Genomic DNA, 20,445 nt, shown 5'->3' on the forward strand with positions numbered 1-20,445 from the left:
TCTCGCTGTTTCATAGCTCTTTCTCATTTGTTCTGATGGATTGTTCAACCGTGTGATTCTAGTGATGTTTGTTGTTACTCTTAGTGTCTCACAGTCTTGATCATACCAGTCTTTCTTCTTCTTAATTGTTTTCTTCTTGCGTACCATTTTTTTTACTTTGTCTTTTCTTCAGGTTCATTTGTACATTGAGGTCCCATTTATCTGTGTTTTTTTTATATTGTTTAGTACGTCATACATTTGTGTAGCAATTCGTAAAATATTTATTAATTTCATATATTCCATCAGTTACTTCTTCAGAGTGACCATCCTTCCATTTATGGGGTTAAATTTTGTTAAGTATATTACTTGAGCATTTTTAGACGACAATCTTAGTACAGCTTTATTCCTCATGGACAATATTGAAATATTAGATTGAGAAAACAGTTCTTTTATTGAAACTTGACAAATTTATTAGTCTCTTCGTATCTTTTTTATTTATCTTAAAAAGGCATCTAATAATAATAATGTTCTTTTTCATCGACTATTTCTGTTGCTGGACATAATTCATACTGTAATACCAGTCAGTACTCTTTTAGAGCATAACTTATTATAATATTCACGGAGAAAAATATATGTCAGCTTAACATGATAAACAGAAGCTTTTACTAAAATCACTATCATTAAATTCACGACAAACAAATCATATTAATTATCTTTTACCTCTGTCAGTAATACGTAGGTAAATCTCTTGATGGAGGTGTATTAAACCAATTTATACAGGGGGATTTAGCAGAAGGGTTAAACTGACTTACACCACTTTTTCATCAAAAGTTTATTAGATAAAGAAAGATACAGAAAATCAAATCAACGTCGTGTATTAACAACAGTGTAGATTTTATGATAGCTACCGACGAGATACTCGGCATGATGGAACAACGAAGACAAGCCAAGAACAAAGACAGTCACAATTACAAAATCATTAACAACAAAATCAGAAAAAAGATAAGAGAGACAAAACAAACTTACTATGAGGAAAAATGTAAAGAGATAGAGGATCTTCAGAACAAATACGACCTATTCAACATACATAAAAAGGTTAAAGAAATGGCAGGACTGCAAAAAAGAAACCACAATACAACTCTTTTAGATAAAAATGGAAATACTATGATAACGACTGACGAAAAACTAAAACGATGAGAAGAGTATATGGGAGAGCTCTTCGACGACGAAAGAGGAAACCCACAAGACTTGTCTTTTGAGGACAGAGAAACAAGTGCAGAAATTACAAAGGAAGAAATAATGTATGCACTAAAGAACACCAGAAACGGAAAAAGCCCGGGGCCAGATCAACTGCCTATTGATATCCTTAAAATAATAGAAAATGAGTACATTGATGTCCTCTTAAAGCTTTTTAATAAAATTTATCAATCGGGTGACATACCCAACGAATGGTTGACCTCAACATTCATTTGTCTCCCAAAAAAGAAAAATGCTAGAGAATGCACCGACCACCGTACCATAAGCCTGATGTCTCACACACTTAAATTGTTTTTAAAGATCATTCATAAACGCATTTACAAAACACTTGATATGGATATTGAAGAAACTCAATTTGGATTCCGTAATGGCGTAGGTACCCGTGAAGCTCTATTTGCATTCAACGTACTAATCCAGAGATGCTTGGATGTGAACCAAGATATGTACGTCTGTTTCATAGACTACAACAAAGCTTTCGACAAAGTCCGCCACAAAGAGCTAATGGACATCCTCAAAGCAAAACAAATACAACACAATGACCTTCGAATTATAACAAATCTATATTATAAACAGCAGGCACACGTAAGCATTAATGAACACAAATCAGAAGAGTTCGAAGTTAAAAGAGGAGTGCGACAGGGGTGTGTATTGTCACCACTACTATTCAATGCATACTCTGAAGAAATTATGAAAAGAGCTCTTGAGGGAGAAACAGCAGGAATCAAGGTCAATGGAACACCAATTAACAACATTAGATATGCGGACGATACTATCATTATAACAGACAACCTCCGAGACCTCCAAAAGCTAATGAACAAGATAGTTGAGTATGGAGAGGAATATGGATTATCAATAAACACCAAGAAAACCAAATTTATGAGGATACCAAAAACCCAAAATAATGGTGAAAGCCTGACAATTAACGGTAGTGTTTTAGAACAAGTTGAAAACTACCACTATCTTGGCACAATAATTAATCACACAAACGATTACTCCAAAGAAATCAAAGTTCGAATAGAGAAAGCACGTACAAACTTCAATAAAATGAGACAGGTACTTTGTGCAAGAGAACTGAAATTGGACTTGAGAGTTAGGCTGGCAAGGTGCTATATTTTCTCGACTCTGCTTTATGGGATAGAAGCATGGACACTTAACGCGTCGACTGCTAAAAAGTTGGAAGCATTTGAAATGTGGGTGTATAGAAGAATCTTGAAGATATCATTGACCGAGCATGTAACAAACAACGAAGTCATGAGAAGAATCAACAAAAGAATGGAAGTATTGGAAACCATCAAGACACGAAAGCTGCAATACCTGGGGCATGTTATGTGTAATGAGAGATACAACCTACTTCAATTGATTATACAAGGGAAAATCCAGGGCAAGAGAAGTGTAGGAAGAAGAAGAATCTCATGGTTGCGTAACTTGAGGGAATGGTACGGATGCACATCAATTGAACTATTCAGAGCAGCAGCATCTAAGATCAGAATAGCCATGATGATTGCCAACCTCCGTCGCGGAGATGGCACGTGAAGAAGAAGAAGAAGATTTTATGCCTCAGGTTAGTTACTCGTTGGAAACTTATCATTGGTCAGTGGTCCTGAATCATCAACGAGTGCAAGAGAATCAAATGTAATAAAGTTATTGAAATAACTTTGATATACAGGTGGAAAATGGCAGCAAGTGAGACATACCTGGTTTTTTTATAATAGTCACTGCTCGAGGACTGATATAAAGTTAGTCTTGTACAATGTTTTTCAATAATCTCGGCCTTGTTTTTTGTGCGCTTGGCAGAATGTTAATGCTGGAAAAGTCTAATTCTTCATTTAGTGTTTCTTTATCAAAATATTGTTTGAGACATAAATTGCTTTTACTCTGGAATAAGTCTCTATTGATATAAAGCCTGCATCTTTGGGTAGGTAAAAATGACCACTCACCATAAACTTCAGACTAATTGTGTCCGCCTGATTGGTGTCACTAAATACTGTACTATCTTTCATCACTTATCAGATGTGCGTGTTTCAGTGTGCTTAACTATGCGCGATTTCTTGCGAACCTAGAGTGTCAAGCATCTCATCTCACCCATACATAAAGCCTAAACCAGTCTAAACGGCTATCGTGACAGCCAAAGTTGTAAACATACATATTGTATTTTAGTATGTTGTGGACGTACTTGGCTTGAGAAAAGCGAGAGCCTTTTCTAAGTCAAACGTAAAAGAGTAATAGAATTCATAATTCTGGAATTTTCGTTTATCAGACTTCATTGAAGTTTGAGCACGCTCTGCTTGCCGTAGATGTAGTTCATGTTCGAGTTTCCAAATTACGTAATTCTAAGTCACATTCTAGTCACTAAGCTGTCACATTTACTGCAGGTGTCTGTATGTGGTACATGGAAACTAATATTAAATTCATTGTTAAATGTCCTACGATTAATGTCGATAGAAACAGGGATAATATTTCTGTCGTCACTGGATTCCTTGTACAAATTATACATAAGAGCAACATTAAGTTGTGATGATAAATATTTACGGTTGGGATTTTTAGCTCTCGTGTAATGTGACTGATATGCTGGGAAGCTATTGATGTATTCTCATGCGTTCCATAGGAATTTTTTTGCTAGAAATGCGACGAGCTCTGTAATCAGAACCAGGTTTATTTCCACTTGCAATTTTTTAATAGCCCTCGATGTGCGGCCATCAAATATCTTAAATGTCTAAAGGAAGAACTTCTTACAGCCATTGATGGATTGCCCTTCTGAAAGGAACCTAACTTCCAAAATGATTTAAAATCATGAGCACATGCTTTTCTGGTATTTGTTGCAAACATTTCTTTTTGCAAAAACAGTTATTGTTAGTAAATACCTTTCTTGTTACTATTTTACTACGTTAAGTCGTGTATTTGTTGCCTGTATTTCTTAGCATTACTCGTTTTTTTACCACACTCATCTGCCTTTTCCGAGTTCATGGTGGATTTTCATGTTCTTGTTTTGACTTCGGTATATCTTGTATTGTGTATTACATAGGTACACTGTTTTCGACATCAGTTTCTAAAATAAAAATAAGTAAACACTGTTAGCGATAACCGATAATATCTTTCAGATATAAGTCTATATGAAAAGTAAATACAAAGTCTATGATTATGTTACACTTTTCATCAGTACACGTAAATGTAATGTCACTTACCTGTATTTCTGAGTTTGAGATTAGCCATTTGTCCAATCCTGAGTAAGCACAAACACTAGGTTCACTGTTATTTTCACTAACACACTGGAAACGTCATAAGACATACTCAACAATTAATAACAACATCTACAAAAACTGCCACTTTAAAAGTGCTGTAGGTCAGACTTACCCAACAATTTAACTATGATATGAGTGGTTTTGCTTGCTGTTCAAACCGATGCTGCCATCTATAAGGGAGAAGAATACTTTTGACCTACACCATTTTTCTTGCTAATAGATTTTAATATAGACAAAACTAATATGAGCATAACTCAATAATGACAAATTACTGACTTAAACCATTTTTATTTTAACCACCTCAATTATAAAAATAACGACTACTTAACAATATATTTAATTTATAATTGAATTTAATGCATATTTTGTATTCATTTGTCTTCGCCAATTATTTCCTCATACTCCCACTCCCCAGACATTTTTACCTGCAACACTTTTTCCCAGGTATTCAATAGTTCTTTTTGGACCATCTTTTCGTCACCAAGGATCATAGTTAAATTGTTGTTTGGTGTAATTGTTGGTTGTCTCGTAAAGGTTGTCTCGTATTGTTCTCTTAGTTCCTGTACGCTTAACTTCTCCAGGTTCCATCTTCTTTTGTTTTGTCTTTTTCTCTCTGTTTAAATTACCTTCATTTTATTACTTGTTACTAGAAAATGGCTTGTATCCGTATTTGCTCCTCTATATGATCTGACGTCGTACATTATTATTTTCCATTTTTTTGCATATTACTCTGTGATCTATCTGATTGCTATCTGTTGTGCTATGTATCAGCAATGTAACTTTATGCTCTCTTCTATGCATAAAGTGTGCTTATAATTTAACTGTTTGTTATTGCTGCTAGGTGGCATAATTTTCTTCCGTTATCGTTTGTGTCATCATGAATAGTTTCTTTCTCGACTACTTCCTTATTTTGGTTTACTTTACCTACGTTTGTATTGAAATCACCAACCATTAGTACTGTATCATTTCTTGGTAATTTTCCATATAATTCTTCCAGTTCTTCATATAATTCAATTTTATCTTTTTCTGGTACATTTTCTGTGGGTCATTATTACAGAAAACTTAAACAAATAGCAAAACATCAAACATCAAAACAGAATCCGTTTGCGTTTTGTTGGTATTTATTGCAAATATTTATCTTGAACATGATTGATGCTATTTATTTAGCTAGTGATTACTTACTTAATTAAGTAATAATATTACTTAAAATAAACTTTGTTTTGATATGGGAACATTTTAATTTTGTTCATTGTATTATTAAGTGTAAATCAGTGGTTTTTTTACGTATCTCACAGAGCTATCTGATGTTTAGTATAATACCCTTAGTAATTAGATCACCAATCAAGTAACATGAGGAAAATAATCGGCAGTACTTAACTATCTATACGGAAGATCACTTCCTTTCCTTTCAGTTTTATCCAGCCAAATATCCTTTCAGTGGACTCAGGTAACAATTCCACTGTTTTGATGTTTGGACTGGGGAATTGATGTGATATAATTAAATATTTTAGGTTGCAAGAAGTCCAAGGAGAACGAACTACGTGCGAAGAAACCCTTATAGAGAAAATAGACGCTTTGGAAAACGAACTTATTAATGTCAAAAAAGAATTGGTTATAGTAAGTAAGGAACGCGATGAAGCGGAGGAAAAATGTAAAGGGATGGAAGATCAAATGTCTAGACTGGGAATAGATAATAGAGCAACGATGCATATGGTTACGAATAGTATCAACTGGGGAAAAGGTAGGACTTTTTATTCTTGAAATTCTTAATATTCTTATATAATGAATCCAAAACCATTGATAATTAAATAAAAATCAAATTAAAATAAAAATAGGCATGACCTACTACCAAGGTTGCTTTGAAAGCATTTTCAATAATACGTTTGTCGTATATTATTTCTAGGTCAGTCAGCTTTCACTTTTAGTATTATATTTTATTAAAGTGTCATTTTTCAGTTTAGAGTTTAGGTATAGAGATAATGTCACGATATTCTAGCATGAAACAGCAGAAATTAGAAGACTCAAAAGAATATGACAGGAAACACGCTGAGAGACCAAATGCGGAGTGACGATATCAGAGTAAAATGTAATGTATAGGGTATAAACGATTGGGCACTAAACAAAAAAAAAGAATGGAACAATTACATCAGTAGAATGGCGGACACCAGAGTCGTTAAAATAACAAGGAACAACCACTTAATGGATAAAAGAGGCATCGGCCGACCGCGCAAGAGATGGAGTAAAAATCTTTCATAGAAGCAACAACCCGCCAATGAACAAGTTGCTTATACAAAGCAAGAAGAAAAAGAAAAAAATCTTGGTCCTTTTGACCTTTGTTCAAATAGTCGAAGCTAGAGAACTGTAACCAATGACGGAAATCTTAATCTTGTCCTTGTGGAAATTTTTTTGTACAGTCCTAAAGCGAATGTCAAAGACAAGCATAAAAAGGGTATAGAACAACTGAAAAAAATTAGAAGAATGCAGAATAGCTGAGTATTTAAGTCTAGTTTACTTGATCTTAAAGCCTTGAATAAACAACACAGACATAAGTATATAATCCTTTAACTTTGTTAAGTGTACTTTAGAATTAAAAGGAAAGTCCTTTAAGCAAAAGTCAATGTGATAAAGTCGTTTCCAATAAAAACTTAAGTCTAGTTTACTTGATCTTAAAGCCTTGAATAAACAACACAGACATAAGTATATAATCCTTTAACTTTGTTAAGTGTACTTTACAATTGAAAGGAAAGTCCTTTAGGCAAAAGTTAATGTGATAAAGTCGTTTCCAATAAAAACTTGGACAAATAAATTCGCAGATAGAGTTCAATAAAATGGCTTGCAAGTTCATAAGATATCACACCTATTGATTATAACCTCGAAACGACGAATGGAAGAATAAAAAAAATGAGACACGTTTCACGCACACTGGGGATTCTAGGCCGCGTTGCTCAGATCGAAGGAAATGTAGGCGTGAGTCATATAGTTGCAATAAATATATTAGAATAATGGACTAGTTAGATGTTTGAATTTAGTACACTTCCCGTCATATAAAACTGGTACACTTTTTTTCCCAATGTAAACCTGTGTTCAGACTGGACACAATGGTTCGTGAATCAATTCGTTGTTGCCATCGCAGATAACGGAATTGCACTAAATCTAAATAAAAAAAAAATAACGTTCAAAAATGTATTATTGTAATTGTATTGTAATGTAGATAGGTATTATTTTTATCATTAACAACAAAAAACCGTATCTAATTAATTTAATAACCAGAGATAGGGTTGAGTTAATATCCAAAATGTTTAAAGGATCTTTAAACCTAGGGTATTGGCACAGGGAACATTGGAATGCGTCTACTGTAATTTTATACTTCAATTGCCTACCGAACACGAACTGTATTTTGTGTTAATAAGTTTAGTAACAGGCAAACTACCAAGATTAATTGATTATTTAGTACAAGAACCATAAAAAAATATTATACTTTATCCTACGTATTATAAACTATAAAATATCCGGGGCGAAAAAACGCTTTTCAAAACATGACAGTTACAATCCAATATCCGACTGTAATGTTTTATTATAATAATTTAAAGTTATGTCTAGATCAATTATCTATCATTATTTTTGAATTGAAATATTTTCATAAATTATAATAAGACACAAATCAATGTATGGGTACTTAATTAAGATGATGGAAAATTACAAAATTAATATGGGAATTTTTTAGGATGCATGTTTAAACACATTTAATGTGATTGACTGATCGAGAATGCTCGATAATTTTTTAGTTTTTAGTACACTTAAAACTGGCGGTCTGTCGAACAGCCCTGCTTTTAGCTGGTTTCATATAATATTTTCGTTGAACTGGCAACGGTGCCCTAGAAATTAGAATGACATATGTGACAAGATCAACGTACACAACTTAAAAAACACGATTTTTGATTATAAGAGTTGTACCAGTTTTTTATGACGCGAACGGTACCAGGAGAGCAGTAAATCTAAAGATCAATGATAAATAGTAAAATAGGGCGTCACTACCTCTTTGATGTTTTAATTCCGAAAACTATAGAGCAGAAAGTAAAGACACATATTAAATAAACTAAGCTAAAAGAAGAGACGTTATGTTTCCTTAACAGTTTGCAGGGGGAACGACTAATCTATTAATATATGATCTATGTATCTAACATCAAACAAAATAAATAAACAGTGATATTATATATTATCACTAGATCAATATATATTAGTGTGTGTGTGTGTATGTGTGTGAATATGGCTTGGAAGCAGGTCCGTAATATATTAATATGTTATTGTAAATTAGTGATATATTTACTAATACGGTATATTATCAATAAATAAATGTGTAATAATGGCATATTACTAAAAGTCATATGGTAAATATAGTATACTCCCTGTAAAGTCCTTTTACCCTACGACGGCCGATATGCAATTAAGATGTGATCAGTGGGCCTCAAACAGTGGGGCGTTAATATTTAATTCCAAACGATTGAAAAGTAAAGATATTTAATTTCCTGTATTTTATGTTCAGTAATAATATTGGTAAGTGAGGTGCTACGTTCTTCCAGTGTTACTATATGGAGTTGAAGCCTGGACACTGACGCAAGCCACTGAAAAACGAATCGAAGCCTTCGAGATGTGGATATACAGAAGGATACTAAAAATATCTTATGTGGACCATGTCACCAACGTTGAGGTCCTACAGCGCATGACAAAAGAAAAAGAAGTGCTTAATTTAATTAAACAACGTAAGCTTGAGTACCTCGGCCACGTGATGCGGAACGAAGAAAAATATCGAATTCTTCAACTCGTTATGCAGGGTAAAGTATTTGGCAGAAGAGGACCGGGACGCCGTCGTATCTCGTGGTTGAAAAATCTCCGACAATGGTTTGGGATGACCTCAGCGGAGCTGTTTCGCAGAGCAGTCGACAAAAACATGATAGCCAACATCCGGACCGGATAAGGCACTGAAGAAGAAGAAGAATAATATTGGAGTTAACTGTATCAAAGGCAAATAAAATTAATATAATATACAGGGTGTGTTAAAAGAAGTGGGACGGAATATTTAGAATACTCGAAATGATTTGTCGACATCAAATGTTCATCAAGGTCTCTATAAGTCTATTATGATAGAGTGAAAATTATACGAATGGTTTTGCATGCAGTACAATTGGAAAATACTGGCCAAGACACTTTATTAAATATAACCTTGAAACAAAATGGTACTAAATCACTTTTGAGTTTTCAGAAAAATAAAAGGTTTAAACACGTGTAGTCCAGTAATTAATACCAAAGCTATTGAGAGTATGCAGTCCAGTAATTAGACCGAAGGTACTTTATCGTTTAACTAAAACACACCACAAAGTCCGAATTGAATTCCCGAAACCCTTTTTTGTTACTTCTTTTTAGCAAACGATTTGTCCTATTCACTGTCTAATATTTCATTATCAGAGTCGTCACTATCTGAATTGTCTATCCGAATAACTAAAGGCCCGACCTCATCTATAACTCGCTCGGTTTAGAAAGACTGAACGATTATGTCTTCCGTATGTCTAATACAATTTTGCCATTGTTCTGCCTTTATTTGTTTTAGCAATTCTTTCCATAAACTAAGAACGCTAGCGTCATCTGTTGTTTTGGATGCATGTTTATCATAAAAATTTTTGGCTATACCCCAAATTAACTCAATTACAATATAGTGGCAATGGTAGGGCGGAAGTCGAAGAACTTCATGGCCATATTTAAGAGCCATTTGGTCAGTAACAAATTTCTTTTGAATTGTGTGCTCTCCACACCTTTGAAGTAAATCGACTTTTAAAATATGTCACTGTGATAAATTTTCTTTTCTGTCAACCACAACTTTATTTCTTCTTTTCTCCAGCTGCTTGAAGGAAATCTCTCTTCTACTCTTGAGTGGTAGGATGCATTATCCAACACTATTATGGATGGTCGCTCCAATTTTTTAAAAAATTTTCTTCACACAACCACCTGTATTCTTTGTGGACGAAAAAGTTAAACTAGCGTCAGGAACAAAACCCTCATCATTTCCAGCATGAAGTGTAATGCAGCGTTTACCATTACCGGAACGACTAGAAGAATAAAATTTCGTGGTGCCATCTTGCCAGGATGATTTTGACATATTTCCTTTAGCAAAAATCCAAGTTTCATTTAACTTGCCTCGGACTATCAGACGTTTTATTGTTCATGCATTTTCTTAAAAATGTCACCATTTTGAAACAACATTAGATAGTTTACACATTATTTGTCTTTTTATATCAAAAACCTAAATGTTTCAGCACTCAGCACTGTAACAAACTTGTTAAACTAATATCACACAGTTCCTTGTCTTTTATTTTTTCTAACACAGCACTAACTGTTACATGTTCTTTGACTTTATACATATTATATATAATATTTTTAATTGCAAGTTTAATTGACTGGTGCAAATCTAAAGTTTTTGGATGTCGACGATTTCTTTTGTTTACTTTATTTATTTCATCCTCACTCATGTTATTAATTCTTCGAAATGTCCTCTCTGAGATACCGCAAGCATCGCAGGTGCGTTTCTAAACTGTCATAACAGATGTCAATGAACCCATAATATTTTTTTCCAAATTGAAATAACTTTCGACTTTCAGAACTAAACGCCGTTCTTCTGGAGATAATACTGTCTGTTTCGACTGTATTTTATTTTCTTCGAAATTACTCATTTTACTTTAAAGTACCGTTTTACTATACTAATATAAAAAATAGGTACTTATACAACTACTACACCCTAAAAAGGACGAGGGTTGTACAACAGACGAAAGAATCGAACACAAATTATTTAACAGCCAATGCTAAACAGGCATAAACACTGCATTGATTGTGATTGCAAAAACCGAAAAAAATTATAATTTGACCTCTAAAAATCATACAAATAAAGTGAATTTTTCTGAGAATGTCAATTTTGGGAATTCAAAAACAATATAAAAAAGTTTACTGCTCCTACCTCTGGGCTTACCTCTAAAATACCACTCGTAGGGAGCGACGAATTTCATCGATTTACCAAGAATTTCTACGCCGTAGAAAAAAATATTTCAACACTCTTAACAACACTCAAAGTACCGTGGACGACTAGGCAAACAAACGAAGCAGTTCACAACAGAGTAGACGTAGTCCTAGAAGATAGTGTTAAATCTAGAAAAATTATAAATTTTGGACACATAATACAGGGAAGTCACTATAATATTCTTCAAATGATTATGATGGAACAAATTGAAGGGCAAAGAAAAATTGTTAGAAAGAAAATTGTTTAAGAATAATATTAGAGAATGGACCTGGATAACGAAATCAGTACAGCTGTTTATAACAGCTCAAAATAGGGAGAGTTCTGCTATGTTAATTGTCAATTGTCAATACCACGGGAACTTAATAAGGTATGCAAAGAATAGAATATACTAAAAAATAAAATACAGTTCTATCAGCTGATGAACCCTATATATCGACAAGAACTAATCAATCAAGAATAAAAAGATAATAAGTTTAATGTGTCGTAATATTTATATTACGAATAATGTTCAATTTAAGTATTGTGCTTGTGCCTTATAAATATATCACATGAAAGCCCTATGCATTTAATACACTAAATTTGATAATTATCATATTAGTCCCTTCTGTAATAGTTCAAACAATCGATACATTTATTTACTGTTATATATAATTAGTCTTTCTGGTGAATGTTTGTGTTTGCATAAAAACTAACAATTGCATATAATTTTCAGATAACCAAGATTCTGCAGTAAAGGCTGATGAATATTCTGAAAGCATGATGAAAGACATACTCATTCAAGAGTACAGAGATAAAATTAAAAGGCTAGAGGAAGAGAATAACTTTCAAAGGGAGGCTCTTGCAACAGAGGTGTGTGTAATAAATAAACTAATATATAAGGATTATTAGCCGGTTTAAACTTAGATTTATAACAAAGCTGTAGTTGCTTTAAAGTTTAAGTTATTAAATTATCAAGTTTAGATTACTACTACAAATCGTGTGTTAATATAAAAGTTAAAAGTTAGAGGAAATCCTCTTAATATGGGCCATGCACATAATTTGGGATAAAAACGATTTTTAAAACTAAAATCAGTCGGCGATTTATGAAACTGTATATAAATTTTCGTTACTTTTTAATATATGTAACGACTTGGTACTTTAACTATCAATAGCCGGTATGTGATACCCGTTACAATACTTTTAGAACTCAAAGAGTACATCCATTCAAAGCAAATAAATATTTAAAACAAAGTGAAATATTAGATTCTTTTTCTGGTTTCTGAACCATCGTTCTGCCAATTTCTTGTCATTTATATTAAAAATAGTATATTTCCTTTTATTACAGTTGTAGTACCTAATAAAGTAATAAAATAGTGTAATATCAAAGGAACCCGGCACGTCTCTTTGGTGTTTACATTGCACTGAAACCCAACCCAAATGTCTGATGAACACATTCGGCTTCATAGATGTCATTGTATTTATTTGTAGGAGCGTTTGCGTAAAAATTTTTGTTATTTTCGGATTAAATTTTACAATAAATTTTGCGTCTATCTGAACATTTATTAACTGAAATAATTTTAGTTTAGATGTCATACCAACATAATATTCGTTATCGCAATAATCTAAAACAGTCATATATTTGTGGAATAACCTATACAGTCAGTGTATATATCAATTGTTGGCATCGTTAACTCTCATTGTTGTTCTACTTTCTTAGTTCTACTTCTTTCATTATTACTTTTTAAGTTAAGTTAAACCCTGTTTGTAATACTGGATTATTCTAAGTTATCTGCTTGTTTTTAAATATTTCTCCTCTTTTCCTTTCTAGATATTCCCATTTTTCATTTTTTCAAGTACTATTTTTTATCTTTATTAGTTTTTGTGGCACATCCGGGTATATCAGTTTTTTATTCTCTAGAATTAAATGAAATATATAATGTTTATTTAGTCTTTTAAAATCTATACGTTGTTTTAGGAAAAAACCAGAAATGCAACACCGAGCGCAACCGAAAAAGCAGTAAGATTTCAACATGATATCGTGTCAAAATATAAACAGTTGTTAGCTGAAAGCGAACAAAAATTAACTGAAAAGTAAGTACTTCATTTATTATATTGTCGTCGATATAAATCATCAAAATCGATTTTGTCAGTTAGAGTTTAATAACTTAATAGATCACTCGCTCTGGTTACTTATATATGATATATCTGCTTTTATTTCATTTCATATCACTCTGAAGATGCAAAAGATGTCAGGCCTATGGTCATACCTGGGTAACCTTATATATTTGATACCTAACATATCAAATGCATCGGTAAGAAGCTTACAAAATATTGTGAGAAACCACTAAAAGAGGAACTAGAATGCATTCATTGTAGTGAAAATTCTCGTGCAAACTACCGCGGATGTTATGTAGCTAGAAAAATACAAAAGTTGAGAAATCAGAGGATTAATAAAGCTAGTGCTTCCAAACTTTCCACAATGAAATAATGAGTGACCAGATTAGAACATAGTGTTGTGAATTTATTAAAAGGTTCAATATTTATAACACTTACGGATTTAATTTATTTCTTTATTTATATTAACTTATCTGACAATAATTTATTATATCCGTACGTAACAAATTCGCGAGCGCGGGTCTTGAGAATTAACTAACTGTTTTCAAAATAAAAGTTCCCTCATATTTATACGAAAACAGCTGCTCTAGAATCACATGGATGTTGACCTCAATTGACCTGGTTTCGCCTCGAATGGACAGGCCCTAATTCCGGAAGATTCGAATGGAACCAGTTTTTTTATTACTTGGAGTTTATACCAGCTGGTCGAAAGGTCTCGTATAATCTACAACATATTAGTGATTAAAAACTTGTTTACAGGTTAAAATTATGACTCATATTTTTACGTAACATTGCCCCCCTCTCAAAAGATGGTTCCTCCTGGAACCTTGTCGGGACTAGAACTGGAACGGTATGCTGGTATCGGCAACTGGACCCTCTTTTACAACTTCCAGTTGTATAAAAATGACAAGGGACGGTTTTCTCTCCGCACCAGTAACTATGCGGATTGCAACAGACTAACACCTGGACTTCGGTGTCTTTAAAGATCTCCTCCACCATATTTCGGATAACCCTCCAATCTAATTGGCGGCACTCCAACTTTGGCATGGCTAACTTTTGCACGTCGGACTCTAGTACGTGCTCTCTCAGTTGAAGTAAGGCTTCCCATACATCTCGGTAGGTAGGTTGGTCACGGGCAGTGTCTTTTGTTACCAGGTAGAAAAGGTAACGTGATGCATCTTGGAGTTTCAAGGTTTTACCGGGAGCTGGCACCTGGCATTGAAGTTCTGCAACTCGACCAAACTTCCTTCGAAAGACGGATGCCAACCCTGGTGCGTCTTTGATACTGGCCGGGATGGTAAGGGCCAGCGAGTAGTCATCGGGGAGCGCGAGTAGATCTTGCTTCTCTTCAGTGGTAACACCATGTCTTGCTTTACCGGTACCTCCATAGGCACCCATGAATTCCTCAAACGTGAGGTCAGACACGTCTTGGACTTGGTTTACTTCCACTTCTTCATCTACGTCGTGGTCACCTTCGAAAGACGCCAGCCGGTTATGGTGTACTATCATCGGCTTTCCCCTCGGAATCTTGCTTATTCGGTAGATGACATCGTTGATCTTCTCCATAATTAGGTATGGGCCTTCCCAAAACTGCTGCAATTTGGGAGAACAACCTTTTCGCTTCTTGGGATTATACAGCCATACTTTGTCGTTCTTCTTAAAGCAACCCTTTTCGGCTTGTGTATCGTACCGTTTCTTCATTCGGTCGCTAGCGATCTGAAGGTGGGAACGGACTAACTCATGTACATCGTCCATTCTTCTTCGTAATTCGATCACATAATCTTCACCTGCTACATCTTCTCCAGGTCGACATCCAAACTCGAGATCACAAGGTAGTCGCATTTCGCGTCCGAATAGGACTCTGGCTGGTGTCTGGCCCGTTGATTCGTTAACAGCAGATCTGTAGGCCATTGTGAAGAACGGAAGGTATTGGTCCCAGTCTCGCTGATGATCGGACACCATCTTTGTCAAATACTTGCCAACTGTCCTATTCATTCGTTCTACCATACCATCCGATTGCGGATGATACGCGGTAGTTCTTGTTTTCTTCATGCCTAGTCTATCACATATTCCTTGGAATAGATCACTTTCGAAGTTCCTGCCTTGGTCACTATGGATCTCCAAAGGCACTCCAAATCGGCTGATATATTCTTGGATCAACTTATCTGCAACGGTGGCGGCCTTCTGGTCTGGAAGTGCGTAAATCTCGACCCACTTAGTGAAGTAATCCATTACTACCAACATGTACTTGCCCCCATTTTCACTTTCTGGAAATGGCCCTGCAATGTCCAAAGCTATTCTTTCAAACGGGCTTCCAACATTAAATTGTCTCATAGGAGCTCTCCTTTTCCGGTGAGGCCCGTTACTCGTAGCACAAATAGTACATTTCTTACACCAGTCTTTTACGTCGTCGGAACTGTTCATCCAATAAAACCGTTCCCGAATTCGCTGAAGGGTTTTCCTTACACCAAAATGCCCTCCCGATGGACTGTCGTGTAACTGACGAAGTACTTCGGCTATTCTGCTCTTTGGGATCACCAACTGTCTTCTTTTCTCTGAACCGTCATCATTTTCCAGGACTCGTTTGAGCAAGCCATCTTCGATGATAAATGAGTCCCACTGGGCCCAATACGTCTTAACTACTGAGCATAGGTTTGATATTTCCTGCCAAGGTGGTCGACGGTTTTCCTCTTTCCATTTTCGGATTTTCTGTATAACTGGATCTCTCTCTTGTTCTTCCCTTATCTTAGTAGGCGTCCAGTCGTCGTTGCCAATCGTCGTTCTTAGCACTGCTGCTTCCTTGGATTCCGTTTTGTTGCAGTGGGGACACTCTGCTGGGCATGGTCGTCTGGAAAGAGAATCAGCGTTTCTGTGGGTAACTCCGGCTCGGTGCTCAATCTTAAAATCGTATTCTTGGAGTCGTTCGATCCACCTGGCTATCTGACTCTCTGGATTCTTAAACTGCATCAACCACTTAAGGGCGGCATGGTCGGTTCGGATTAAAAACTTCCTTCCATAGAGGTATTGATAGAAGTGCGCTACTGATTTCACTACTGCCAGAAGTTCTCTTCTCGTGACGCAATAATTCCGCTCAGGTTTTGAAAGAACTTTACTAAAATATCCGAGGACTCGTTCCTGTCCTCCTTGAATCTGAGACAGCACTCCTCCAATTCCCACATTACTTGCATCTGTATCTAAGATGAACTCTCCTTCTGGCAGTGGATACCCTAAAATTGGTGCTGTTATTAAATGCTTTTTCAAGGTCTCAAAGGCATTTTTGCAGTCTGTATCCCAGCGGTAATTTCTTGCTTCCTCCGTAAGTCGCGTTAATGGCTTAGCGATATCTGCAAACTTCTTAATAAACCTCCGGTAGTAAGTACATAGTCCAAGAAAACTTCTCACTTGATGTTTGTCAGTTGGTTTTGGCCATTCCTTAATGGAATCGATTTTTCCCTTATCCACGGCCACTCCTTCTTTACTGACTATATGACCCAGATAATTGACTTTACCTTGAAATAGCTGGCACTTCTTGGGGTTTAACATCAATTGGGCAGCTTTAAGTCGATTAAAAACGTTTTCTAAATTCTTCAGATGTTCTTCGAATGTCTCCCCCAAGACGATTATGTCATCCAAATAAACCAGGCATGTTTTCCAAGATAACCCTCTCAACACATTTTCCATAAGCCTCTCAAATGTCGCAGGAGCATTACAGAGTCCAAATGGCATAACGTTGAATTGCCACAATCCAGATCCTGTGGTGAAGGCCGTCTTTTCTTTATCTACTGGGTCCATTTCTACCTGCCAGTATCCAGACTTCAAATCCAAAGTAGAAAACAATTTACTTCCAGCCAATGTGTCCAATGTGTCATCGATCCGAGGCAGAGGATAACTATCTTTTTTGGTAACGTTGTTCAGCAAACGGTAATCCACACAGAACCTTGTCGTTCCGTCTTTCTTCTTAACCAGGACCACCGGAGAGACCCATGGGCTCGTAGAAGGTTCTATCACCCCGTCTTTCTTCATTTCCTGAACAATCGTTTCAGCTTCCTCTCTTTTCGCCTGTGGTAATCGTCGAGCTGTTTGACGAATTGGCTTAGCATTCCCAGTATCAATTTTATGCTTAACAACGGTAGTTCTTCCCGTCTTTCCTCCTTTCGGTACGAAAATATCACGATACTGCCGAAGAAATTCCCTTAATTTCCTTTTCTCCATCTGATTTAGAGACTGTCCTGCAACTGCAACCATTTGGTCGAATTTGTCGTTGGAATTATCAGATGTTGTCGCCTGACGGATTATGGATGTCACAGGTACACAAGTTCCTACCTTTGTCTCTTTCTTGATGGTCACTGGGTAGTCGTTGACATTGATAAGTCTCACAGGAATTTCTTTAGCCGAAGTCACCAATTCCTTTCCAATTATGATTCCACGGCCAACCTCATCGTCGTGGTTCCAAGGCTCCATCATAACAGGTGTCCCTTCGTCTACAATTCCCTGTAGTCGCGCTACTATGATCGTTTCGCTTCTCGCAGGCACGACTGTATCTTCTGTAATGGCTGCTTGCACGGTGTTGTCATTATGTGGATGAAGAAATACCTCCTCGTTGCCAACCTTGATTACCTTATTCTTAAAATCCAATTGGAATCCATGCATATTCATTACGTCCATTCCTAATATAACATCCTCTTCGATGTCAGCAACTATAACAGTATGGACGAACTTTTCTGCTCCAACTCCCAATTGTACCTGGATTTCTCCATGAATGTTGGCATTTTCACCTGTAGCGGTCCGAAGTCGCAACCTCGTTGGTAATAGTTTCTTACGGTTGTTTATAACTGTTGGGCGTATAATGGTTCTGGTCGCTCCGGTATCCACCAACAACGTATGCTTTTTACCATTTATGTCTCCATCTACATATACACTATCTTCACGACATTTCAAAGAAGCTATTAGTATGAGAGGGTCTTTGGAAAAGTTCTTGGTCGAAGCTGCCCCCTTAAGGCTGACCCGTTCTAGTTTTCCTGATGGTGAGTTTCTTGACTTGCGTCGTACCTAGGGTGCTTACAGGAGCTTCGTACGTGTCCTATTTCGCCACAATTCCAGCATCTGATGGTCTTCGTTTTCTTGTATGTCATGCTTTTTATCATATTAACGAGCTGGTCAAGTTTATCTTCATCTCCTTCCTCTTTTACAGTTCTAACTTTACTGTACCCGCCAGAGGCCTGCGTAGCTGACTCGTATTCGAGGGCGGCGGATAAGACATCAACCAGCGTTTTGTGACGAGCTAATCGCAGTGTTCTCTGCATTTCATGATCACGAAGACCATCAATAAACGTTTGAACGGCCAATTTTTCCATCATGTCTTCGGGAGCTGTTGGATAAGCGTATCGTACTAATCTGGCAATATCTACCTCATATTCTTGAAGAGCCTCATCTTTCTTCTGTCTACGATTTTTAAGCTGTGACTGATATACATGCTCCAAATGTTCGTGGCCATATCGCATATTTAACCTCTTCTTCAGTTGTTCGAAATCATCGGTCTCCTCTACGGCTATGGTCTGAAGCACATCTAAGGCATCTCCTCGAAGAGCGATAGTCAGGTTTACAGCCTTTTCTTTTTCAGACCATCCATTTGCTCTTGCGGCTGATTCGAACTGTTTCATGTAGTTGTTCCATGATGATTTTCCGTCGAAAGTTGGGACTTTCACATGGACAGAACCTTCACTTCCTTCAAATTTCGGTCGTGTTTCCAACTTACATTTCGTCTCGTCTTCTTTTATCTCCACTGTAATCGGATTGTTACCTCTCTCTGCTGTCCCTGTTTCTTCCATCTTCCTTTCCATCTCTTTAATCTTTTCTTCGAAGGCCAACTTATCGGCAGCAACTTGGTTTTTTAACGAAGATATTCTATCGTCCAGGGCAGACATCTCAGAAGTGACTTTAGAGATTTCTGAAGAGATGTTAGCAGAAACTTTGCTTTCCAGGGAAGAAATCTCGTTAGAAACTTTGCTTTCTAAAGAAGCGATGTCGCCGGAAACTTTCGAAATATCGCCAGAAACTTTGTTCTCTAATGATGCGATGTCGCCGGAAACTTTGGCTACATCAGAAGAAACTTTCGAAATATCGTCAGAAACTTTGTTCTCCAATTTCGAAATCGACGAGATGACAGCATCTTCAAATATATAAGTCTCTGGATCTAGACCTTCTTCTAGCAAAGCGTTCTTTAGTCGTTGGACTAACTCAGCCTTTTTTCCGGTAGAAGCTAATTCTCTGTCTTCGAGATGTCTTCTTAAATTAGTCACTGTCAGCTCATAAATCGTCGTCATTTTCACAATTTACAAATATTCACTTGTATTATTATTATAAGTCTAATTTATGTTCGATCTCACTCTGACACCATTTGTTGTGAATTTATTAAAAGGTTCAATATTTATAACACTTACGGATTTAATTTATTTCTTTATTTATATTAACTTATCTGACAATAATTTATTATATCCGTACGTAACAAATTCGCGAGCGCGGGTCTTGAGAATTAACTAACTGTTTTCAAAATAAAAGTTCCCTCATATTTATACGAAAACAGCTGCTCTAGAATCACATGGATGTTGACCTCAATTGACCTGGTTTCGCCTCGAATGGACAGGCCCTAATTCCGGAAGATTCGAATGGAACCAGTTTTTTTATTACTTGGAGTTTATACCAGCTGGTCGAAAGGTCTCGTATAATCTACAACATATTAGTGATTAAAAACTTGTTTACAGGTTAAAATTATGACTCATATTTTTACGTAACAATAGTACTAAAGGAGTTATA

The 20,445-nt window shown here is 36.0% G+C and overlaps 1 protein-coding gene across 1 annotated transcript in view; it reads left to right on the plus strand.

The window, feature by feature from the left end:
- Positions 1-20,445, plus strand: part of LOC140434466 (uncharacterized) — a 72,784-nt gene that overhangs the window by 45,208 nt on the left and 7,131 nt on the right. The window contains exons 8-10 of the mRNA XM_072522765.1: positions 5,987-6,216; positions 12,251-12,387; positions 13,493-13,608. Coding sequence (XP_072378866.1) covers positions 5,987-6,216; positions 12,251-12,387; positions 13,493-13,608 — 483 coding nt within the window. The remainder of the gene's footprint in view (positions 1-5,986; positions 6,217-12,250; positions 12,388-13,492; positions 13,609-20,445) is intronic.

The sequence above is a fragment of the Diabrotica undecimpunctata genome, chromosome 1 (assembly GCF_040954645.1).
Source record: "Diabrotica undecimpunctata isolate CICGRU chromosome 1, icDiaUnde3, whole genome shotgun sequence".
Lineage (NCBI taxonomy): Eukaryota > Metazoa > Arthropoda > Insecta > Coleoptera > Chrysomelidae > Diabrotica > Diabrotica undecimpunctata.